At 64.0% G+C, this 23702-nt stretch overlaps 9 protein-coding genes across 9 annotated transcripts; 3 read left to right on the top strand and 6 right to left on the bottom strand.

Moving 5' to 3' along the window:
• Positions 1-657: 657 nt before the first annotated feature.
• PFL1_00564 (uncharacterized protein) lies at positions 658-990 on the bottom strand (the record flags this gene model as incomplete). Its single annotated transcript, XM_007878058.1, has 1 exon — positions 658-990. The coding sequence occupies one exon, from the start codon at positions 988-990 to the stop codon at positions 658-660; it is 333 nt and encodes a 110-aa protein (XP_007876249.1).
• A 759-nt stretch (positions 991-1749) lies between these two features.
• PFL1_00565 (uncharacterized protein) lies at positions 1750-4788 on the top strand (the record flags this gene model as incomplete). Its single annotated transcript, XM_007878059.1, has 3 exons — positions 1750-3750; positions 3859-4616; positions 4725-4788. 3 exons carry the CDS (start codon positions 1750-1752, stop codon positions 4786-4788), a joined length of 2823 nt encoding a protein of 940 aa, XP_007876250.1.
• Positions 4789-5170: 382 nt separating this feature from the next.
• On the bottom strand, positions 5171-7711 carry PFL1_00566 (uncharacterized protein; the record flags this gene model as incomplete). Its single annotated transcript, XM_007878060.1, has 1 exon — positions 5171-7711. One exon carries the CDS (start codon positions 7709-7711, stop codon positions 5171-5173), a length of 2541 nt encoding a protein of 846 aa, XP_007876251.1.
• Positions 7712-8320: 609 nt separating this feature from the next.
• Positions 8321-10449, top strand: PFL1_00567 (uncharacterized protein; the record flags this gene model as incomplete). Its single annotated transcript, XM_007878061.1, has 2 exons — positions 8321-9229; positions 9310-10449. 2 exons carry the CDS (start codon positions 8321-8323, stop codon positions 10447-10449), a joined length of 2049 nt encoding a protein of 682 aa, XP_007876252.1.
• A 257-nt stretch (positions 10450-10706) lies between these two features.
• On the top strand, positions 10707-12287 carry PFL1_00568 (uncharacterized protein; the record flags this gene model as incomplete). The annotated part of the gene is made up of 1 exon (XM_007878062.1): positions 10707-12287. The coding sequence occupies one exon, from the start codon at positions 10707-10709 to the stop codon at positions 12285-12287; it is 1581 nt and encodes a 526-aa protein (XP_007876253.1).
• A 906-nt stretch (positions 12288-13193) lies between these two features.
• On the bottom strand, positions 13194-13972 carry PFL1_00569 (uncharacterized protein; the record flags this gene model as incomplete). The annotated part of the gene is made up of 3 exons (XM_007878063.1): positions 13194-13203; positions 13304-13460; positions 13606-13972. 3 exons carry the CDS (start codon positions 13970-13972, stop codon positions 13194-13196), a joined length of 534 nt encoding a protein of 177 aa, XP_007876254.1.
• An 831-nt stretch (positions 13973-14803) lies between these two features.
• Positions 14804-15351, bottom strand: PFL1_00570 (uncharacterized protein; the record flags this gene model as incomplete). The annotated part of the gene is made up of 2 exons (XM_007878064.1): positions 14804-14868; positions 15003-15351. The coding sequence occupies 2 exons, from the start codon at positions 15349-15351 to the stop codon at positions 14804-14806; spliced, it is 414 nt and encodes a 137-aa protein (XP_007876255.1).
• A 455-nt stretch (positions 15352-15806) lies between these two features.
• On the bottom strand, positions 15807-17889 carry PFL1_00571 (uncharacterized protein; the record flags this gene model as incomplete). The annotated part of the gene is made up of 4 exons (XM_007878065.1): positions 15807-16174; positions 16276-16581; positions 16689-16840; positions 16937-17889. 4 exons carry the CDS (start codon positions 17887-17889, stop codon positions 15807-15809), a joined length of 1779 nt encoding a protein of 592 aa, XP_007876256.1.
• A 490-nt stretch (positions 17890-18379) lies between these two features.
• On the bottom strand, positions 18380-20539 carry PFL1_00572 (uncharacterized protein; the record flags this gene model as incomplete). The annotated part of the gene is made up of 1 exon (XM_007878066.1): positions 18380-20539. One exon carries the CDS (start codon positions 20537-20539, stop codon positions 18380-18382), a length of 2160 nt encoding a protein of 719 aa, XP_007876257.1.
• Positions 20540-23702: the final 3163 nt, after the last annotated feature.

Genomic DNA, 23702 nt, shown 5'->3' on the forward strand with positions numbered 1-23702 from the left:
CGGCGGACGCTGCCCTGGACATAGGGATGATAGGTGGAAAGGAATGGATCACTGCTGCGCTGTCGTTGCGGGGCTGCCCGGATGCGGCACGCGATGTTCACCGCACGGCGTCGACCTTGGTGAACCATGCGACGAAGAAGACGATAAAGGTCATCTCGATGTTGCAGAAGAGATCGACCGTCGCCGCCTCAGCAACTGGGAACCCCGAGTTGGCGAGGTCAGCGCTCCTGCGCAGCGTCAGGACGAGCGTCGGCCAAAGGTGTCGAAGGTCGTGGACCGTGCGGCTCTTGCCCGTCCCGCTCGACTGGATGACACGCACGGCACGGCCGCAGACCTCCTCCGCGTCGTACCGAGTATGTAGACCTTTTCGATGGCCTTGTTGAGATCGAGGCTAGAAAGCGCGGTCACAACGAGAGGGCGGCGAGGAGAGAGGCGAAAGAAAGCAGGCTGTATGCACCGTGCTGGCGCCTCCGCCAAAGACGCGGGAGGGTCGGGAGAGGGTCGTGAAAGGAAGTCGTGGTGCAGAGAAAGAAAGGAGGCGCTGAACGACGAGATGGCAGATGATGGAGGCAAGCAACCGAAAGCGAAGGTCGCCGTCGTGAACGAGGCAGACGAAAGAGAGGGCCTTGTGCGCACGTCTGTAGACCGGCCAAACCTTTATACGGCAGGGGCTGGACAGCATGCAGCCTTGCAGGCAGAGCAGGCAGCTCGTGACCCTCTGTTCCAGGCCCCCTCCGACTGAATCAAGAAGGGGGGTCTACTACCCGATGTTCTGGAAGAGATCCGGGTTCTGCGGCCGCTCGAGCATCTCGCTGCACTCTTGCTCAAACCGAGCCCGGTCGAGGAGGGTGCGACTTCGTATACGTCCTTGCTCGAGTCAGATGGGTCGGTGTGGTAGCGGCAAGGCAGCGATCGAAGCCAGATGGGGAAGCTGTCATCGATGCGAGCGAGCAGGTCCTGACACATCCACGAGTGCCCTGCGGAGGCCATTAGCTCGCAGTCGAGGATCCTCGAACTGGAATACTATGGCGAGCAGCACATGGCATTTGACGATGACGGGGCTACGCTGGCAGAAGCGACGCAGAGCCTTACTGCGCTGCTCGGACCGGGTACGAGGGCCCCAATTCTCTGCGGCGGAGGTCGACGCCGTCGGCCGAGATGGCTGTGAGGGGTGGGTCTTGGGCGGCCATTGCGATGGTCCGAGTACGGCCTTAGGCCAAAAGTGTGTGTGCGTGTGTACACGTCTTGAGCGAGCGGCATGCGCGGTAGGAAGTTCGGACGAGAGGGGATGAAGATGGATGCAGTGTAGTGACGGGGTCAGATGGGTCGGGTCAGGAGATAGCCCGCCATCCTATCGCAGGGATGCTCGGGGAGCGGAAGAAAGATGCGAGATCAGAGCAGCGGGCACACGAGCGAGCTGTCGAGTCAAGAGTCCACCCTCTGATGCAGGGTCGCATGCAGCGCGCCCGCCGTCCAGCGCGGGCCCGCCTACCTGCCTGCCTGCGGGGCCTGCCAGGCGAGGGCAGACGACGTGGGGCAGCCGAAAAGGTCCCTCCGTCGACGGCAGCCGCCCCCGCAACCCGGGGCAGAGGGCCGGCAGCACGCCTTGCTTCCATCATCGTCATCGTCACCACCGCCGCCTCGGCACCCTTCGCTCCATCTTCGACTCCACCAACAAACATCTCTCCAAACGGCGCGACCCACCACCACCATCACCACCGCAGATAGGAGCGTGTCACGCCGTGCAAGATGACGCCCGGTCCGTCGTCGATGCCCCAGCTGAGCCCGCAGGCCACTCACGAGGGGGGCGATCCCCTGTCGGCCAGTGTTGCCTCATCCTCCGCCGCCGACTCTTCGCCCTCCCAGCCACGACCATCCGAAGGCGGAAGCGGGCAGCCAAAGACGTGCGTGCACTGCGGCCAGCAGCTCGACAACTTCGGCGCAGTCGCGTCTGCCTCGGACCCAGCACCCTCGATGCCGGCACCCAGTCCGTCTTCGATTGCTTTTGCACCCGATGGCCTGCTCCACCAGAATGGCGACAACCAGCCGCAATCATCGCTCACCTCCGCCATCAATGCTGCAGCTGCGGCTGCTCTGTCTCGGCACCTGGCCGCATCGTCGGCAGGGCCGTCGGTGTCGGGCAGCGCCGATGGCGAGGCCCACGCCATCTGCTCCCGCTGTTCGGCTGCTTCCGAAGCACCAGCGCCGGACGAGTTCCGGGCTCGGCTGGGCCCGCGGAGCCCAATCAGCGCATCTCAGGGCGATCAGAGCGACCTTGAGATGCCCTCGAGCGCCCACAGCACACACACACCTCTTAACCCCCAAGAGCCCGGCCCCGACCTCGCGGCCGTAGCCACACGCCAAGAGGCACGCCAGCACACCCGCAGGCCCGACCACCTTCAGCGGCCTCCCTCACACTCGGATCTGCTCGCTGGCGACCATACCACATCAATCTCTCCTGCTACTAGAGCTGCCGCCGCATCCGCCTCGCCTGCCGCCCCCGCCACTACATCGCGACCCCCTACTGGAGCCGCCTCTACCGACCCATTGCACATTCCCGGCTCCAGCACAGCATCGGCAGCTGCAGCCGCCCTGCCGGCGTCTCCGCCACGCCGCCAAGCTCCCTGGGCGACGGGGCCCCGATCACCGACTTCGGCCGCGCCGCTCTCGATCAATGTCGGCAACATGGGCGCGGGCGGGGATGCCGTCGGGCCCTATCCTCCTTCGACCGACGATCCCGACTTTCCTCCGCTGAGCCGTGCCGCAACTTCGCCCACGCTTCGGTCCCCGACCTCGCCAGGTCGTTCGCCCACGCGTGAGAGGGGAAGGCTACGTTTCGTGCCAGGGTCCCCACCCAACTCATCCTCGCGCATCCCCACGTTGGATGAGCACGCCACAGCCGCGCCGTCAAGCTCACCCTTCCTGGCAAGGTCTGGAAGCTTTTCGAGGAGCCTGAGCTACAATGTCGCGAGCGGCCACGACGCTTCCACAGCCAGTCCCAGCGGCGCCGCCCCGATCGTCAGCTTCCCTCCGGCCGCCGGCTACCAACCCGCCCTCGGTACTTCCCCACCGGCTGGAAGGCTTCGACGCAGCAGCAGCTCGAGCAGCGGCATCAATGTACCGGCACCAGCAGGCGCAATACCCGGCGCGGCGAGGGTGCGACGACCCTCAGTCACTCGTCGCCTCAGCCGATCTAGCTCCTCGACTGGCCCCACCTCGATCCCCTTTGCCGCGGTGGGCATGGGTGCATCGGCTACCGACTTTGCAGGGCGGTACGCCATCGAGGAGGATCCCTTCGGCCCCTCCTCGATGACTCGACCCAGGCTCAGCACGATACCCACCCACGCCATCTCTGACTCTCTGGCCGCCTCCGGGCCATCTCGCGGCTACGTCCTCACTGCGCCCATGGCCCGCTCGACTTCGGGCAGGGACGACAGCTCGGCTGGCAGGACGCTGCCCAACCCCCTCCGCTTCCCCTACTCCAGGTCTTGCGAAGGCCAAGGCAGCGGGAGCGATGCGGCGGCTATGGAAGTCGACCCTGTTCCGGCAGCGCGTCAAGACGCCACCCTCGCCTCCAAGATCCGCGTCGACCAGTGTCGGTGGTACGATCCGCTGCGGCCTGACCCTCTGATGGAACTGTCACGCCTGCGATCGCCTCCCAAGGGCCGAGGGTGCCTCTTCCCTGGCGCCGTCTTCAACGGAACGCAGAAGAGCGGACGAAATAGCTACGATGTGACGGTGCGGATTGTGGTGAGTACTGGCAGATGGCTGAGGGGGGGACGCGAATGCGCGCTCGATGGCAAAGATGCTGACCTGTCTCTGATCTTTCCCTGACAATGCCACGCCGCCCGCTGACAGAATGTCGACATGGAAAACTCGCACCTCTGCGGCTACCTGAACATCCGCGGTCTGACCGAGGACTGGCCGGAGCTGACAACTTACTTCGACGCCGAGATCATTGGCGATCGGCATGGCTTTGTCACGGGCAAGTGGGGAGCGACCGAGGCCGACGATCTCAAGCACTGGGCTCGCTTCCCGCCGTTCCGCCCGCTCCGCAGCGGCCTGACCAAGCCCGGGCTCAAGTTCAGCCACCACAACAAGCCGTACGTCTTTATGCGATGGAAGGAGCGCTTCCTCGTCCCCGATCACCGCGTGCGAGACATCAACGGCGCCTCGTTTGCCGGCTTCTACTATGTCTGCGTCGAGCTCGGAGGCGACACGGCGAGGAGGCCGACCCACACGCCTGTCGGAGGCTTCGGGGCCACGTCGCCGTCGTCGGAGTATCCCTTCTCCCACGATGGCGCCACTGCCGGCGGGGGAGGGTGGTACGCGGCGACGACACGATCCACCGCCAACCGGCGCCGGGAACTCTCTGTCGGCAACGCTGCGGCGAGCAGCAGCATCTGGCCATCGTCTCCATCCTCGCCGCCGCCGGCTTCCTCGAGCAGCCCCGTGCACCCGTCCGGAGCGGGATCGGCGAACAAGGACCGCAACGACGACGACATGCGGGACGAGAGGATGTCGCCCCACCACCACCAGCAGTACCGCGACGACATCGAGGAGGGTATCTCTGCCGGAAAGATGCTGGGCTTCTACTTCCACGAAAACTCGGAACCGTGAGTGTACCAGTCTGCACGGTCGGTTGCCCTTGCTGTTGGTGTCACACTGGATCGGGATGACCGTACTGACCTGCTCATCCTTCTCATCGTCGTCCGGACCGACAGGTACCAGCAACTGTCCCTGCACCACGTGCACGAACGCTCTACATCAGGCTTCGAGATGCGCTAGGCGCTTTTCATGCCCGGCGTGGAACTTGGATCCTAGCTCCTTCCCTGCCTACGTCTCGCTCGCCCGGCCCATATCCCGCTTATCCCTCTGCTTCCCCTGTTCGTGGCACGACATCGCCTTAGCATTCCCTAGGATTCCCCTGCTCGCTCTCGCCCTCGTCCCTCGTCTCGATCCGCCCCGTTCTCGTTTGCGATATCCTCTTATTCGTCCCGGTCCCGTCTCGACTCGATCCGGCTGGCCATCAAACGCAATGCATTCCGTCATCACGGAACGGCAAGAGAGCCGCGCTTGGTTTGTGTAGTATCGACAAAGTGCTGCCAACGTGGCCCGCAAACGAAGATGACGGCGGTACGTGGAAGTGCAGCGTGCGTGCTCGCTGCGGTCAGAACCTGCCCTTGGATTCTACCAGGACGGCCTGCATCCTCATCAGACTGCCGTGAAGCTCGCGGTGTCTCTCTGCAAGCGCCTCGAGCTCCTTGAACGGCAGAGGGGGCGGAGGTGGCGCCGCCGTCCCAGAGGCGCCGGTACGGCCGTCGTGCCCACTCCCGGTTCCATCAGGTCGGGAGAGGGGCGGGGAGACGGTAGTGCTCCGACTCGTCCCTTCCGATCGCCAGACCAGGTTATCCTCCGGCGTCGCGCTCCGTGTTCGGCTCGTTGCATCCGAGCGGGCATTGGCCGTCGCGAGATCCTGCGATCCATCAGTCCCGGTCGACATCGATGCGCTTGCTGCTGCGTCTTGCGCTTCCGGTTCCGGTTCCGCGGTCATCTCGCCTTCCTCCAGCATCCCCTCTTCCGGGCTCTCTCGAGGTGGAGCTGCTTGCGCGAGCGATGACGATGAAGGCGCTGCCGAGGTTGGAATTGGCGGCGGGGACACGTGCGGCCGACTCGTCGACGCCGGCGGTAGCGACGGCTCGATCTGATGCGTGGCCTCGTCTCCCCCGTCCTCGTCCATGACGATCATCAGCCCCCCACCGCCGCCTCCTTGGCTCGCCTCGGCTTCCTCCCGTGTCGCCAGACTCCACTCGCGGTCCAGCCGAGCTCGCTCCTCGTCCAGCCGCCGTTTGTTGACGGCGTACTCGTCGCACGTCTTCGAGAAACGCGCAGCAAGGTGATGCCAGTCGGATCGGCTGCGCACGTCGAGCCACGGTTCGAGCCAATGAGCTGCGCCCGGCCCGACGCCTTTGACGGTCGGCAGGAGCGGAATGTGAGGCGAGGGAGAGCGTGATGGTGCCCGAGAGTGCAGGGCGGATGCCGTCGGCGGTCCCGATGTCGACGCCTTCGTCGGCGGGGGGCCAGGCGGCGGACCTGGAGGGGGCGGGCCCGCGCGCGACTGCTGCGAAGACTGTGCAGGCGACAGCCGTCGCTGCTTCTTGGCGGGTGACGGAACTCCTGCGTCGGGCAGAGAGGTCAAGGCTTTTCGCGCTGTTGACGTCGATGGCTCGTCTCGTCCGCCAGCAGGCTGGCGAGCCTCTCGTGCCACCGAGGCGGCAGTTCTGGGCGCCGGCGGCTCGACCCCATCTTTCGCCGGATCCTCAATGGCTTCGGCTCGGCGCCGTTTCAGTGGCGGCTCCACAGCGGGCCGCGTCGGCGACTTCGAAGAGCGCGCCTGCGACCTCCTCTCGACATCGGCCTCCTTGACTTCTTCAGCCTTTGTCGGCGGGGCTTTTTGACTCGAGGAAGTGAGTCTGACGCTGGACCTGGACGGATCCTTTGAGATCGCGTCGACAGGCACCGAGGCCCTCGTCTTGGCTTGAGACGCCGGGAGAACGGACTTCGCAGCTTCCGTTCGAGACTTTGAGATCTGTGTCAGCCGAGCGTCGCTCGACTGGCTCTCTACATCGGCAGACAGGCGAGAGGCGCTGCCGGTGACTGCTTTGGCAGCAGTTCTGGTGGCAGCTGTCGCGCTGGCTCGCTTGTCCGCATCGACGAGCGGTTTGCTCCCGCCCTTCGCTGCCTTTGCCAGTCGCTGCCTTGTCGTCAGCTTGCCTCCCTTCTTGGCTGGAGCGGTGGCAGCCGCGGCCCCAGCGGTGCTCCCAGAGGCGCCAGCGTTTCCACTCGTCTGCCGTTCGAGAGCGCTGGATCTCGACTTTGGTATGGAGGTGATCGATTCGTTGTCCGAGTGTCCGCTCTCCTGGCCACTCTCAGCGTCTATGTGACGCAAGTGCAGGCGATCTGGTTCCATTCGGGACCGCTGGCTACTGCCAAACGATGCGGCCTTGGCTTCCGGCGAGGACTGGAGGCTTCCAGTGGACTGCCTTGCGAAGATTGGGCTGTTGACGGCCGAGCTCGACTGTGGGAGAGACTCGCGCCCACGCAGTGGAGACATCGAGGCATGCCTGTCCGGTCGGCTCTCTTGGCGAATGAGGCTGACCTTGCTGAGGCTCGACGAGCGCGAGAGGGCTGACGCGCCTATCGCGCTTGGCTTGATGCCTGATCCCCTCTGCTGCCTGAGCTTTGCGGCATTGATGGGCTGGTCGACGACGACAGCGCGCTTCCTCTCCTTGCGCAGGTCCTCCTCTTCTTGCCGCTCCTTGAGCCGCGAGGCTGCCCCTGCTGTGACATGCGAAGGGCGGACACTGAGCTTCTGCGTGACGGTCGCGATGCGAGTGAGGTGGGTCTCGTTGTGATTGAGGCGGAAGAGTTCGTGTGGTGCGGCCTCGCTGGAGCGCTGCAAAGGGAGGCGCGATGGGCCGATCAGTAGGGCCGCTTCCGACGAGGCTGAGCCAAGGTCGAGACGAAGGAGGTCGGGTGGTAGCTTTGAAGGGTCTACGTGGACACCGTCGGGGCAGAGAGCGGCGGCCAGCTGGGTGAGGGCGTGTTCGGTCAGCCGGAGTTGCAGCGCTGCGGGGGGCGAGGACGAGGACGGCGGTGAATCTGCGTGGGGCAGGCTGACCGAGAAGAGTGAGCCCGGTTCGAGCGACATGCTGGGTGATCTGGAGGTGGTCAGATGGGCCGAGTGCTTGTCGGATGGTTAGGTGGTGAGAGGAGGGCCCGCGGCTCCCTTGAGCGGATGTCGAGGTCGTCTGAGCTGTGATTGCAGCGACCGCACGTCCTCGGATCCAGCCGCCCAACGAGCATAGGCCTCACAGCTAGAAGTGCTGCCTGTGCGGAGGAGCTGCCGATAAGGAGGTGCACGTCGGCGTTGAAAGAGGGGCTGATGAGAGCTGAAGTGGTGGGTCCGCAAGATTGCGAGTCTTGACTTTGGGCGCGGCCTTGCCGTCAGCTGGCAGAGTCCGTGCGTGCACTGCGGCCTGCAGGCAGGCAGGGCAAGGGGTCCCTGCGGAGTCGGCCCGCTACCCGAAGGTTTGGCTCGAGATGGGGTGTGTCCCGGAGTCGCTCTATCGGTGCTGCCTTGGCTTCCAGCCACCATCATAGCCTTTTTCGGTCGGTGAATCGTCCTTCCTGAACCGCCCTTTCATCCGCAATGTCGACGTAGCCGTCCCTTTCCCTCCTCCATCCTCGATCATCGGACCTGCCGTTCCTTGCCTCTCCGAGCGGACAGCATCCTCCAGAGTCGGCTTCCTCCTGCAACATGGATCCCCAACGTGGTGCCGGCGTCGGCCCGGCCGCCCTTACACAGACCGACCTCGAGCCAGACTGGTCTTCGGTGCGGCCCAGGAGCGGTATCGAAACGAGCAGCGGCACCGTACCGGCCAAACGGGATCTGCCGGAGCCACGCCTTTCGTCCTCGCTGGGCGACTCAAACGCCCGGCCCTCGTTCCAGCGGCATACGCTGCCTCGCAACGCCACCTTTCACGATGTGCGGTCCTCGCGCCGGCCCGCCATGCTCGACCGTGCCAGCAGCAACCGAGTCGCCTCAATCGACCTCGGACTGCCGCCGGTGCGCCAGGCCGACGAGGCCACCGACTGGCGAGCCACGGCGGTCGGCGTCACGCCCCTCGATCGCACAATGGATGCTATCGGGATGGGCCGCTACCAGTGGACGGTTCTCATCCTCAGCGGCCTGGGATGGACGGCGGACAATATGTGGATCCAGGCGGTGGCCGTCATCTTGCCGCATGTCCAGCGCACGTTCGAGGTGACGGATGCCATCGTCGGGCTGGCGAGCTCCTCGATCTTTGTCGGCATGTTTGTCGGCTCGCTCGTGTGGGGCACCATCTCGGACAGTTACGGCCGCAGGGCAGCTTTCAACATGACGCTGCTCATCACCGCCGTCTTCGGCACCCTCTCGGCGCTCTCGACGTCCTTTGGCACCCTCTGCGTCCTTCTATTTGCCGTGGGCTCCGGAGTTGGTGGCTCCATGCCGACCGATTCGTCCAACCTGGTCGAGAACCTGCCGACCCGCAAGCACTCGTACGTCACCGCCCTCTCGGTGTTCTTCTCGGCGGGCGCAGTCATCCCCTCAATCATCGGGCTGGTCGTTCTGTCGGACAGCGCAAGTTCTGGATGGCGCTGGCTTCTCGGGTGCTTGGCCGCAGTTGTGAGTTGGACGTGGGTCCTTCCGCAGGCAGAGCGAGCACCGCGCACTGACTCTGACCATCTGCTGCCCCTTTCTTGCAGACGATCACCTTTGTCTCGGCGCGCGTCGTCTTCTTCCGCCTGCTCGAGTCGCCAAAGTACCTCGTCCATGCCGGCCGGCCGCAGGAGGCTAGGGACATCCTGCAGAGGATCCAGCGCTTTAATGGCGGCAACGAGGTCACCATCAAGCTTCGCGACGTCTGCGATGATGCCGTACAGGGAAATCCGAGCGGTCAAGGGAGCGCAGGCCCTTCAACACCGAGGCAGTCGACGTCGACGCGGGGTACAGTTCCGAAGCGGTGGCAGCCCACCTCGAGGCTGCGTTCGGGTCAAAAGGGCTATCAAAGCCTGCCGACGGGCGACGAGGAAGATGAGGAAGCGGTAGAAGAGCAGGGCCGCATGGACGCTGGCGAGGGGGCTGGCTCGCTGGCCGACGACGACAACGAGGAGCCGGGCCATACCGTCGACTTCGAGCTGCCTGGGTGGCTGGCGGCGCTGCCAGAGGCCTGGCATCCTACCGTCGCGGACCTGCTCTCGCGCTATGCCGAGCTCTTCTCCGAAGAGTGGAAGCAGACGACGATCCTCGTATGGATCATCTGGGGCGGGATGTCGTTCGCCTTTACCACGTTCAACGTCTTCCTGCCCAAGCTGCTCGAGGAGCGTTACGGCAAGGCGGACCCATCGGCTCCGAGCGGCTCCAAGGCTGCCATGGTCGACTACCTCGTCTACAACGTCTCGAGCCTGCCGGGCAGCTTGATCTCGGCGTACCTGGTCGAGACGCGGCTGGGGCGCATCGGGACGATGGCGAGCTCGACGGCGCTAACGGGGTTCTCAGTACTGGCGTTTGCGCTGACGTCGTGGCGGGCCAGCCTGACGCTGATCTCGATTGCCGCCTCGATCTCGTACGCCGCCATCTACGGCTACACGCCCGAGGTCATGGGTCCCAAGATCCGTGGCACGGCGTGCGGCTCTGCGTCGGCCATCAGCCGGGTCACGGGCATCGTGGCGCCGCTGACGGCGGGGCTGCTCTTCTCGATCAACAGCAACCTGCCGCTCTACCTGGCATTTGCGTCGTTTGCGGGCGTCTCTGCGGCCATGACGATGCTGCCCATCGAGACGAGGGGCCGAGGAGGCGGTGGGCAGGGCGACGAAGGGCCGGCCGTCGGTGGCGCCGACCACTGAGCGAGACGCGGTGCCGTGGCGTAAAGTAGCGAAAACGAATCACGCGAGCGGAAGCCAAGCCTCCACATGCATCACTCTTCTGCTGCTTGCTGCGAAGCCGACTGACTGAGCGCGTGCACCTGCATGCACCCACGCACCGACAAGCAGCATCGCATCCTTTTGACTACCACCCACCACCATCTCCTCCCTCTCTCTCAGATCCTCACCCTCGTCTTGACTCTACCTGACAGGCACCTCGACTCCTCTTTCTGGCAAAGATGCCGATCGAGGGTCGGGGTCCCCTCCGCCCGCCATCGACATCCTCGGCCAACCACCACGGCTCCTCTGGCGGCCCCCAGCTGATCAAAGAGTACCGCAGCCTCTCGCGCTTCGCCAACTCCTCAGACGCCCTCGCCCTTCTACAGTCAATCGGCCGCACCGTGACGCCCTTGATGGCCAAGTACGGCTGGCTTGTGCCCCTGCTCAGCGAGTTCCTCCCCTCTAACCCCAACCTGCTCGGCATCAATGTCAATCGCGGAGCCCGCATCAGCCTACGGCTGCGTTGGGACACCAGCAAGGACGAGCTCATCGACGAGGAGCAGGTCACCCTCGTCATGCTCCACGAACTCGTCCATAACGTCCACGGTCCGCACGACGAGCGCTTCTACGCTCTGCTCGACAAGATCACTGAAGAGTACTACGAGGCCAAGAGAAAGGGCAAATGGGAGGTCGAAGGCTTCCTCAGCAACGGCAGAAAGCTCGGCGCCGCACCCAGCAGCAGGCTCCCGTCCCTCATTCCTGGTCGCCCGAGTGGCGGAAGGATATCTGCGGGTGCGCAGAAGCTCGGCGGCGGTCCATCGGCTGGTGGCCGCATCGTCGAGTCGGTCGAGGCGCGCAGGAAGCGTGCGGCGGAGGCTGCAGAGCGAAGGCGCAGGGATGCGGCGGCCTGTCCGGACTCGCAAGCCGAGATCGACAAAGTCACAAGGGAAACGGAAAAACGAGAGCGAGGGCAAGGGGTCGACGTCATTGTCATCGACGACGAAGACGACGGCCAACAACAGGCAGGCTCGACGTCTCTTCCAAGAGCCGGCACCTGGGCCAATGGCGACGTTCAGGAAGACAAGAACGAAGACGAAGATAGTCAAGAGATCGTGTTCACGGGCAAAAGAAACGCGCAGGACGGGTCTGACAAGCATCCAAGCGTCAAGATCGAGCTCGATGACGTCCTGAAGACCGCACCTGATCAGCCCTCGACAAGCGGTGCACCCAAGTGCCCCGCCGGCGTCTCCTCGGGCCAGCGGAAACCAAAAGCACAGCCATCCGACGCCAGAGCATCGCCGTCAGAGCCGATTGTCATCTCATCTTCCGAAGACGAGGACCCACGTCGTGCACCGCCTGCAAAACGAGCACGGCCAGCCTCGCGAGCCCCTCCATCCAAGGCGACGCGCGCTCCCGCCGTCAGCGAGCGCACCCCAAGCCGCTCGACACTGCAGACCCGCTCCGCTGCCGCACTCTCCCTGCACAACGCCCAGCTATCGGCTCCTCGACAGTGGACCTGCCAGGTCTGCACGCTCAACAATCCGACGACGGAGCTGGCCTGCCAAGCCTGCGGTATCCCCCGACCCTCTGCGAGCATCGCGGCGACTCCTGGCCAGAGCGCAGGTCAACGCCATGATTTGATGCAGGAAGTCGGGAATGCTGACACCGACACACCGGGATGGACGTGCCACAGGTGCGGTTACAGGATGAAGGACGGAGCAGCGGCATTCTGGTCGTGCTCCGCGTGCGGCGAGATCAAGAAGAGCAGCGGAGGCGGACAGGCGGGCTGGGGCGCCATGCTCGGCGGCGGTGGCTACTAGATTTTTGAAGTCCTACTCAACAGTGGGGGAAGGAGGGAGGGGGGGCCACCACATCGCTCTTCAGCATTTGTACAGTATCAACCAGCAAGCATCGAGTTCCGTGACAGGTCAACATCCTGATTCCGTTCGACCACACACCAAGGGGCGGCCTGAGTACGCTCAGTATACACAATCGAGATCGCCGGCTGAGTGGCGGCGGCAGACATCCACGACCGGAGCTTGCGTCCCGCTTCGTGCCTAGAACGACGCGACGGGACCGCACCGTCCACTGAAAGGCTGAGGTCCCGACCAGTCCGGCGATTCGAGAATGATGAGCGACCATTGACTGTAAGCGGCCGTCGGGCTTCCAGGCTTCTCAAGGCAGAGCTGATTGGCTAGGGGGCCGCGAGGGTGCCAGACCAGCCTTCCCAGACCGTTGGGAAGGTCGTGAAAGTAGTTCTGGGCAGTGGTGAAGCCATGGAGGCCCGCGACTCCGACCGACAGGAGCGTCAGAAGCGAGTTCAAGGTGTAGGTGGCCTTCATGATTGCTGCTTGGTGGGATCTCTGGGACCGATCGGCTGTTTGGGAGTTTGGGACGACGAGGCGGCTACTTCGATGTTTGCTGAGACACGGTGGGAAGAGAGACGACCTGGCCCCTTCTTTAATCCTCAACTCCAGCCACTTTCAGCCATGCACCGCCGTATCTGCGCCGAACGGTGCATTCCGGCTTGGTCGCCCCACGAGCAACCCTCGGCCCGTCGAACCGGCCAAGTCGCGGTATGTGGGTCGACTACGCAGTAACGTGTTTAGCGCAACAGCCGTCACAGGCGATAAAACTGCACACGGTCGGCTCGGGTGGGCGAGAGATTCGGACAGTGGGCATGCAGAGCGACGCCTTGTCTCCTCGAGCGGCACAGGGACGCTGCGTCAAAGGACTCTTTGATGTCCAGGCAACCAGAGTGAGCGAGAGGACGTGGACGACGCCGACCTCGACGTCGAGCACGAATTGAATGTCAATCTCGAATAGTGACAAGCACAAAAGGGGGAAGATGGGCGAGAACGTTTTGAGCGACCGGGACTGGCCAGCCGGCTTTTGATCGCCGGAGCCTAGCATGGCTCTTGCGCCGTCGGGTCCGGCGTTCCACTGGTCGGGGAGACGGTAGCCAGTGCGCTGTCCAGTCTTGGCGTCCTCGACTGACGGGTCGCAGGGAGAAAAGAGGTAGGAGGGCAGGGTGTGAGAAGGTGGCGAACATACATATTTCGGACGTCGCAGCGCAGGCAGCGGGATCGGAAGGTCTGCGGCGGGGGCCGCTGAAGACACTGCTCTCTGCCAACTCACTCTCCAGATTCATGTGCAGGTCGTTCTGCGGGCCGTGCATGATGACGATGGCGATGGGCGAGTTGCCAGGGATGTTGCCGATGCACCGCTGAGTCCAGAGCCTCTTGCCGGCGGGGTAGAGGAAGGTTTCCTCGGGCCCAGCCTCGGCGAAGAATCCCCACGTCGCCCCGGCGGTTGAGAGGCAGACTTGGTTTGCGTTCGGTCCGTCGGTGTGGTACGTGACCCTTCCGACCTGGGGCACGTCGACGTAGTACTCTGAGGACTGAGGCTCGTACTCGATGCTAGGGGAGCGACGGGACATGCTCGGACCGGCGTAGACGCTCGTCGAGAGCGCGACTAGCGAAGCGAGGATGGTGGTGGCCTTCATGTTCGTTGAGCGGTATTTGAGGTGCGTGAGGTGATCAGCCCTGTCGATGGTTCTTGGGTTCAGGAAAATCTGAGGATGGCGCTGGAGGTCGAGGGTGGTCCGACCCAGTCTTTATACCATTGCTGGCGGAACGATTCGCCCACTCCCTCATTCGCTCCTGATGACCAGGGTCTAGTGCAGCCTGAGTCATTGCCAGGTCGACCGCCGGGCCGTCCCGCACTGCCGACGTCGATAGGCCAGCGCTTTGCAAAGATGCTCATTGAAAAGGAACAATGCACCAGGTCTGTGCAACGAGCAAGGCAACTGCCGGCGAACAAGGTGGGGGGTAGCAGCGGTCTACCAGTGGCGACGCCTGATCTCAAAGAAGCGCGGAATTGCTCGAGGTGCCACCGGGGCAAGTCTCGCAGGCCAGACGTCGTCGAATGAAGCGAATGATGCGGACCCGTCCCCCAGGTGCGGGACACGGTCCAAGATGGGTGCATCCAGTAACTCGATCCCATCTGACCCCTCTCCCAGTCAGAATAATATTTCTCTTTGTGGACGTCGGCACATTCGTTGAGAGAAGGTAACAGCTTGCACGCACGGACGGCTACGGAACAAATTGTATGATTGTCATAGCGACGGGGCTTACGAACGGAGGACGAAGCGACAAGGGATGCGTAGGGAGACGGATGACAACGAGAAACGGGGAATCTTCAAGGCTGGCAGTCACGAGTGAAGGCTCGAAGCATTGCCGACTTGACCTTGGCGGACTCGAGCTGAGCAGGACGCCGGCTTGTCGCTGGTGCACGGCACGAGCGTGGCGCCTTGAAGATGCACGCCACGATGCGCTCAGCTCCAGTTGGTGGGGATGAAGTGGTCAGGGAGCGTGACGGTCTGCTTGGTCACGCCCGAGACTGAAACAAGGTGGAAGAAGAACGACGACGACATCGGCAGAGGCCGAGAGGCAGCGAGAGTGAGCCTCCGTTGCGTTGGCGCACCGGGCCCAACGACAGCCTCTCGAGCCAACGCGGCGAGGCTGCAAACTCACTATCGATCCTCAACGTGGTGCCGTCACCGCCGCCGCCCTCGATGTGGGAGATGACCATGTCCCAACCAGCCAGACCGTACTGGGTGCATCGTCCTGAAAAGGGAAGGTCGCCGCTAACGTCATCGTCGGCGAATGAAAGTGTCCAGTCCCCGTAGGCGGCCTTTTTGTAGGTGGCTGGAGGCTCGAGGCAGATCTGCTCGGCGAGCTTGCCCCGAGGATGCCAGACCAGCCTTCCGTAGCCGCCCGGGATCTCGACGTAGTAGTTCTGGGCCTTGTCAAAGGCGTGGATGCCCGAGATGCCGACCGACAGGAGCGTCAAGAGCGACGCGAAGGTGTAGGTCGTCTTCATGTTGATGTTGGGGCTAGTTCAGTGGTCTGGGAGTTAGATCGGGAGTGAACGAAGATCAGCGGTACTGGAGTTAGGGTTGAGCTGCAACTGCCAAGGGGATCAGGATCAGGAGCCACCTTATATGTGTGCGTGCGACCTCTGTCGAAGCTAAAATGAGCTCTGTTAACGTCTCGTCTTCCTAGTCGATTTCACTTCAGGTTGTGCAGTGGGGCGCAGACGCCCGAGTTGGGAGGGAATCGCGGCATGGATGGCGGTGCACAATGCTGAGATGACGCACAAGGTAGAGGGGCAGCGCGATGTGGGCTTGTCACAGTGCTTGCTTCTCATGATGACGAACGGGCGGGCAGCAGATGGGATCTGCCAAGGTTGCATATTGAAAACGATGCCCTTCTGAGTTGCCGCTGCACACAATGTCCGCTACATACAAGGATGAAGCAGTCGACAAGAAGACGAGGTCACCATCGCCCTGGCCCACCGGCCCCACCACCCCCTCCGCCGCCGTAGAATGAGCCGTAGGCCCCGCCCGGCGGCGGTTGTGGGGGCCTTTGTGGGGGCGGCGGACGGTTGAACGAGAGACCAGGAATATAGTCGTCCGACGGCGGTGGGGGTGGCGGCCCGGGATGTAGCTGCTGTTGGAGGCGGGAGGGGTGGATGTGTCCCATGTTGCTGCCCGCACCGCCGCCAAACCCGGCCGCCATCGCATTTGCCGACGCCATGGCATCCACTCCAAACGAAGGTGCCACCGAGATGGACGAGGCCGACGTGTCGCCCGTCTGCGGGATAAAGGATCGGTTGGCGGACGTGAGGCCAGGGATGAAGTCGTCTGGTAGGTTGCGGCAAGGGGCGAAAGGGGGTAAAGGACGTGTTCAGCCAGGTGGTTCGAAGGAATCCACAGTCAGTGAGTATCGAGCGCTCGAAACTCACCGTCCCAGTCATCACCGCCGCGCTTGGCATTCCAGCGCTGCTTCTCTTCATTCTTTCCCTCAGCGCCTTCCCGGCCGTCGGCCGGCCTGGCCCGGCTCCAGAAGCGGGTGGTGTGGTCATTGGACCCGCTGGCCAGGATGTGACCGAGGGGATGCCATTGCAGGCTCCAGACGTTGGACTCGTGCGCGTCCGGCATCGTGTGCACCGGCGTGTCGGGTGTGGCGGAACGGAGCGACCAGAAGAGGACGGCGCCCTCGGAGCCGCCCGAGACGAGCGTGTCCTGGTGGACGGGGTGCCAATCGACGGCTGCAAGAGCAACGGCGGGCAACGTCGGTCGGGACCGAAGGTCAATCGGTGAGCAAGCGGCGAGCGACAAGTGAAAGCCAGGAGCAAGGAACGAGGGCCGCACGTACAGCAGACTTCCTTTTGATGCCCCTTCAACGTGTAAATCTCGTTCATGGCACGGATGTCAAACACCTTGAGCACCTGGTCGCGCGAGGCGGTGGCGACCATGTTGCCGTCCGGGCTCCACTTGCAGGCCTGCACTGTGTTCTTGTGACCGTGGCTGCAATGAGGAAGGATGACGCCGGTCGGTCGCCGGTCGGTCAGACAGTCCGCCGCTTCCCAAGACGACAGGCTGCCCCGTTACCGCTTCACTCACAAGGTGCCGAGCACGGTGTTGGACCTCGGATCCCAGAACTTGACGAGGTTATCCTTGCTCCCGGAGACGATCATGCCCTTTGTGCGGTGCCACTCGACGCACTTGACGTCCCAGCCGTGGCCCGTCAGGCTCTTTTCCTCGCGCGCATCGTCAAAGTTCCACACCTTCATGGTCGAGTCGTCGGACGCCGAGACGAACCTGGCGTCGTCGGGGCTGAAGCTGAGCGCCCTGACCGACTCTCGGTGGCCCTGAAAGGCCTGGAGGTTGTTCATGTTGGACTGAAAGTACTTGATGGTGCCGTTCTGGTCGGAGCTGATGAGCCAGTTGCCAGACTTGCTCCACTCAAACGCGCGCACGGCGCTGTCGTGGGCCTGCATGATGGTCTCGAAGTTGAAGGTGAGCCCATTCCAGAGGGTGAACTCGCCCGAGGTGGAGCCGGTGAGGAGGCGGCGGGCGTCGGGCATCCAGCGCACCACGTTGACGGGACATCGGATCTTGTTTGTCGAGGTGTGGATCAGCGTGGTCGCCAGCGAGGTCGAAGGGTTGTCGTAGGCGGCCGGGGGCAGGAGATTGACGATCTGGTGGGAGGAGGGAAAGATGGGATAGGTGCTGGACTCTGCAGAGCGCACGAGTGTGGCCGTGTGCCGCCGCAGCGCCCAGCGCGGGATGGTGCCCCAGTAATCGACGGTGCGGCGCTGCATGAACTTCTTGATGCGCCTGCCCTCGTATCCGAGCGACTGGGCCGCCTGCTGAGCGGCCATCTCGTCGATGAGCTTCTGATCCGGAGGCGGGGGTGCTGCGGGTCGCAGGTGCTGCGTCGGGCGCCATCGGATCTTTTTGGCGGGCGGCGGTTGTGCGTCGTCTGCGAGGACCGAGGTGGCGGGCGACAGCTTCGAGGTGCTGCCGCTCGCCTCGTGGCTCGAGGGGCTGGACAGGGGCGATGAGAGGGCCATGCTGACGGGCGTTCCGACGAAGCGGAGTACGCTGAGCGAGGCGACGAGGACGGGCCGAAGGCGGGCTGCAAAGTGGTAGGGATTGAGGTGGTGGTGGTGATGATGGTCGTCTGAGAAGGAGAAACCGGCGGGACCCCGAGCTGCTCCACTTTGCACGGCGGCTCCGCGTCAACGAGGCCGATTCGAGCCCGGGCCAATTCCGGCTCCCTCGCGAGCCTCTGATCCTTCCTCTCGACTGCCCTCTCTAGCAACCGGCTTGCTCCTGCTGCCTCCGCAGCAGTTAGTGGTCTCACAACGACACCTGTCACCCAACAGCGGGTAGCCGCATTAGCAGCTAATCACGATATATTCCAGACAGAGTGACAAACGCCTCCTCCCCGGCCAGACGGTCGTCCCTAGGCCTGGCCGTCAGCCCATGCACCGTTTCCCATGCAGCCAAGACAAAGCATCGAATCGAGGTTGTTGGGCTCGGACAGAACGCCAGATCGCATCAGGCGCCGCCGTGCCCCGCGCCGGCGTTGACGACGGCCGTGATCTCGTCGCCCATCGACGTGGCCAGCTTAAAGGCCACCACCAGCAGCGTCTGGCCCACGACGTCGACCGTCGACGACACGTAGGGCAGGCAGTAGATGTCCGGGTCGTAGTCGCGCGACCACAGAAACAGGCAGACGCAGTGCGACAGGAGCAGCGCAAACGTCGTCGCCGCCACCGAGCCGCAGCAGAAGGCCACGGCGAACGGCACGCCAAACGTCATCTGGCCCGAGGCGCGGACCAGGAGGATAAAGGCCACCTTGATCGTCACGCCGATGCTCAGCAGCGTCAGCGGAACGAGCCACCCCTCGATCGGCGGGATCGAAAGCACCGCACGTATCGACGCAAGGATGCCGGCCACGCCGCCCACGTCGGCCGCCTTGGACGCCTTGCGCAGCATCGAGGCGCCCTTGCCCGAGTGCAGCGCCGTCGTGATCCGCGACGCGAAAATGGCGGCACAGGCGCCCGGAAGGCCCGCCATGACGGGCGCCAGCAGCGCAAAGCCCTGGTAGCGCCCGACGTACGTGTCCAGCACCAGCCCGGCGCCAGACGACACGAACATCGCCACCAACAGCGGCACCCAGCCCGACGTGAGCAGCTCGCGCACGTAGGCGTTGCGGTAGGTCACAATGAGGCACGCGATGCACGCCACCGCCAGGCCGGCGAGGATGACGGTGGCGAGAAACGTGCCCTCAAAGTGCATGAGCGACGAGGCGAAGAGGCCCAGCAGCGTCAGCGTCGTCAGGTCGCCCAGCGACGCCGCCAGCGGCGAAGCGATGTTGTCCGGGTTGGCGCCCAGCCGCCGAGAGACGACGACGAGCGCGCACATGAACGAGCCCAGAATGGCCGAGCTCAGCGAGGCCGAGAGCATGCCCGTCGCAATGACCAGCACAAACTCGAAATAGCCGTTGCGTAGCCGCAACGCCGGATCCGACGGCGGCTTCGGGTGGTGATGGATGATCCTCCTCGGCTCCAGCGCCGTGCCCGGCGCCGCCGCGCCACCGATGCTCCTCCTCGTTTGGCTGCGCAAGCGGAGGGCGGAAAAGGCGCTGCGAACGACGCTCTCGACCATGGCGCTCTCCGGCGTGGTCGGCGTGGGCGCCTTGTCGACGGGTGCCTTGACCTCGGTCTGGGGAGTGATGACGCCAAGGGCGAAGGCCAGGATGCCGGCAAAGCTCGAGACGATGAGCGCCTGCACCTGGAGCAGGGCCATGTTTCCCTTGATGAGCGTTTCGCGCGTCCGGCGGATGTCGAGCTCGCCGATATTGGCCGAGGTCGACATGCGGAGCGATAGGTTCATCTCGAGGTTGCCCTTCATGTTGAGGAGGATTGGGATGAGGATAAAGAGCTTGTCGACCTTGATGAAGGCGGGCCACCTTGCCAGGTGTACCAGCAGCTCACCGCTGAAGACGAGCGAGAAGAGCGACAGCACGAGCGTCGGCAGCGCCTCCCTCGCAATCGCCCAGACGCGCGACGGCACGCCCTTTCTCCTCACGCGGCCGGCGGTGCCCCTACGATCCACAAAGCCGTTGCGCCCAATGAGCGACTGCCGTCCTTCGAAGTCGTCGTCACCCGCGAGGCCGCTAGCGAGGCCCTCGTCATCGCCATCCTGGGCGTCGGCTTCGGCCCCAAAGCCTTCCTCGTCGATGAGCTTGTTGGGCCGCGGGGCTCCTTTGAAGTTGCCGCCCCGGCCCTCGTATTTGGCCCTGCGCTGCTCGCGGTCGCTCTCGCCGCTCAGCCTAGACACGAGGCCGGCGGCTTCCTCGGACTGGTCTGAGCGAGTGCTTGCAATCGAGGCGGCATCGTTGTCATCATCGATGGCTTTCGGCCTGCGGATGCTGGACCCACTATCGGCCGCCGTCTCTTGGCTATCGTCGTCGTCGTTATCGTTGTCGTCGTTGTCGTCGCCCTCCTCGGATTCCGAGTCGGCCAGCTGGTGGTGAGGAGCCTCGCGCTGAGGATTAGAATCGTGGATGGAATGGAGCGAGTGGATCGAGGCTCGATTCGACTCGCTCCCGTCGATGTCCTGGTCGTGGTCGGGAGGGGGACGAGAGTTTGGGTGCAGCGTCCTGTTGGTGCTGCCGCCTCGCCGCCGGGAAGGCGAAGAGGACGTGACCATGAGTTGGAAGGGCGCGGGGCGAGGCCAGCCGGAAAGCAAGGACGGGTGGCGGGTATGTGACGGCGACCTCGATGGGCGTCGGCGTGCTTGCTCGTGGTCAGCAGGGACCGGGCGCCGTGATTGTCGAGCTTCGGTGTTTTTATATGAAGGTGCTGCAGAGGATGACGGGTGGGGCTGCGCTCGACGGAGGTGGGTCGTCTACGGAAAGGGGCCGTTGGGTCGTTGAGCGGAAGGTGATGGTCGTGTGGGTGGCAGGGGTCGTGTGACGGTGGCAACAAGATTGCTCCGTTTAGGGTTGCACTTTGAGGGTCCCTCGCCATCGACGGGCAGGACGAGATGCACAGGCTTGAGAGGGCGAGCTGCAAGGCTCAAAGGTGCCGAGCTACCGCTACAAGGTTGACGGGCCGCGGCGAGGCACGGCTGGTATATGTAACGCTGTGAGCTCGAGCTAGGTCGGCCTGCAGGATCGGGCCGTGGCCGGCGACGCGGATTGGGATGTGATGGTGATGATGGTGGTGACGTTGTCACGAAGGAGCCACGAAGGCGAGTCGCAGGCAGGCACATCCGAAACCAGAGCCGCACGCAGGCGGTTGAAAAGAAAGCTCACCCACCTCCTCCGGCCTCTTCGGGCCGTCGGTATGTGTTGATCCTGCGGCCTGGCTGCTGTTTGCTGGCTGCTGGCTGCTGGGTCGCAGACTCGCGGCTCGACCCACTCCTTCTCGAGCTGTACGTGTTCCTGCGGCTTGCCCGCCTCCCATCCTCCACCCCCTGCGTGTGCCTCCAGGCTAGGATTGAACAAGCTGCTGCTCCCTACCCCGACAACCCCAGTCCTCTCTCGCCAACAGCAGCATCGTATCGGCATCCCGCGTTCATCCCCGTTCATAACGACAATTCACGCCAATCGTCGAACTCACAAGTCACTCACGGGCCAGAGGGGGATTGGACCACGACGGTCGGGCCCAGCTCCCCGTGCCCGGGCAGCCCGAGCGTCGTCTGCTTTCCCGGAGCGTGCCAGCAGGCGAGGCGAGGCCAGCGAGCAGACAGGCAAGCCGGCAGGGTTCCAGACCTCGCCAGCTGCAGGCCCCAGCCCTGCCTTTTTTTGGCAACGACGCGGGCGGGCCAGCAAATTGTGGGTCGCCTGGGCCTGGACCTGGAAATAGTTCGGAGCCGAAAAGCGGCCAGAGCTGTTCGGCTTGGCCTCGGCCCTGGCCTGCGAAGGCAGCGATGCTACCTGCCAGCCGGGCGAGCCTCGCAGCAGCGCGCGATCCTCGCTTCGTCATCGGAGCTTGGGCCTCGTGGCAAGCAAGTCGAGCCAGCCAGATGCTCGGCTGCTCACATCTGCTGGGCCCCCTGCCTGCCTGCCTGACCCGCGTCACAGGCTAGGCTTTCCCCGCGTTCGCTTCGTGCGCCGGCGACGACGACACCGTGCGTACCACCGTACCCCACCACGGCGAGGCAAGGGGTTGGACACATGCCTGCCTGCTTGCCTGCCTGCCTGCCACTTGGCGTGCCAAAGAGTAGACTGCGCCGACGTCCGGGTCGTGTGGATGGCGGTCGGATGCTGAGCCCAGCGAGCAAATCGAGGCTAGTTAGCGACTCGCAACCGTACCGCTAACATCTGCGGTCGGCTACGGACGAGGTATATGTAGAGATCAGAGGGCATGCCGCCAGAGGCGCTCGCCCCGAGAGACACGGCGTGGTTCCCTGTGCAGGTCTCCGCGCAGGTGGTGCTCCGCGAGCGTGAGAAGCACAGCACAGGCCCAAGAGGGCGAGTTATAGGTCGACGATTCCGCTTGACGTACAAGGCCGTGAGTGGATGGCGCTGGGAGGTGCTTGGTTGGTGATGGCTGGCGACGCGCCACAACGTGCTTGGCACACATGTCTGAGGCGACGGCAATCTTGATGCTGTGGCCGTGAACGCGGCCACGGCCTCCTTCGAGCTCGACCGCTCCCCCACGTCTTTCTCTCGATGCGTCGTCATCGTCCCCGAGTCTGCTACATGTTTGGCTCGCCTTCATATCCGGCCCAGAAACGACTTTTGAGCACTCGACCACGAGCACCTGCTCCCACGCAAGCTTATCTCGGTCTCGACTCTCTCTGTCAGTCCTCTCTCCTCCAGGCTTAGAGAGGAAGGCAAAGGTGATTTCCCCGTCGAAGCGTGCCTATCGACGTGGGCCGCCCATCTGTCCGACTCGACGGATTCTATTCTCTGTCGACACGATGGCACCTTTGTCCCCAGCTGGCCGACGCTGCCTGCCTTGGTTGGCCACGCAACGGGTCGCAGCGTCGTCGCAGCTGCCTGCCGGAGAAGCGGAGCGACGCGGGCCGGATCGGAGCCACGACCAGGTTGCGACAACCCGCCGCGCCCCGTTCCGACGCAGAGTCTAACCGCTGCTGCGTTGCCTGGCTTCCTCATCTGTCTTGCCTGCCTATATGGTCCTCGGCATTGATCCGCCCCTCCGTCTGACGAAGCTGGAGAGAAGCAAGCCTCTGGGCCACACCAGAACGGGCAGGCAGGCCCAGCGAGAAGAGGCAGGCAGGGCGGCCAGGCAACAAGCCAGCGGAGCGATCCGATGGACGGCAGGCCGGCGGCGGGGGGGGGGGGGGGCGCGGGCGGGAAAACAGGCCGGCCAAGGCTAACCCAGTCTCGAGGACCCCAGGGGCCCGAGTTCGGTCCAGAGTCTAGTAGTCTGTAGTCGACCCCGGCGCGGACTCTAAACGTCCTGTATCGCTGCAATACAAACCCGATGACCTGCTCGATTTCAACGATTTTCCTTTTCCTTCAACACCCGCCTGGCCGGGTTGGGTTCCGCCGAGCGTGGACCGGGTGCCCTTTGTCGCTGCCTGCTGCCTGCTGCCTGCTGCCTGCTGCCTCGCCCTCACCCTCGCCCTCCCTCCCCTTTTCGCCTCGTCGTCAGTTCCTCTCTCTCTCTGTGGCAGCCTGCCTCGCCTTCCCGCCTCGTCTCACCTCGTCAAGGCGGTGCACACGGTGACCACTCCCACCTTCTCCTCGGTCTCTGGTGCCCGCGACACAAAGGGAACGGCCGACGGCTTCACCGCGTCATCCCAGGACCGCCTCTTGCCGGACCAGCGACGTCCGCCGCACTCCTCAAACCCGTTCAAGCTTTGGGGAGCAGGCTTGTTGGACGCCACCCATCCCTTT

The sequence above is a fragment of the Pseudozyma flocculosa genome (genome assembly GCF_000417875.1).
Source record: "Pseudozyma flocculosa PF-1 unplaced genomic scaffold scaffold00001, whole genome shotgun sequence".
NCBI classification, from domain to species: domain Eukaryota; kingdom Fungi; phylum Basidiomycota; class Ustilaginomycetes; order Ustilaginales; family Ustilaginaceae; genus Pseudozyma; species Pseudozyma flocculosa.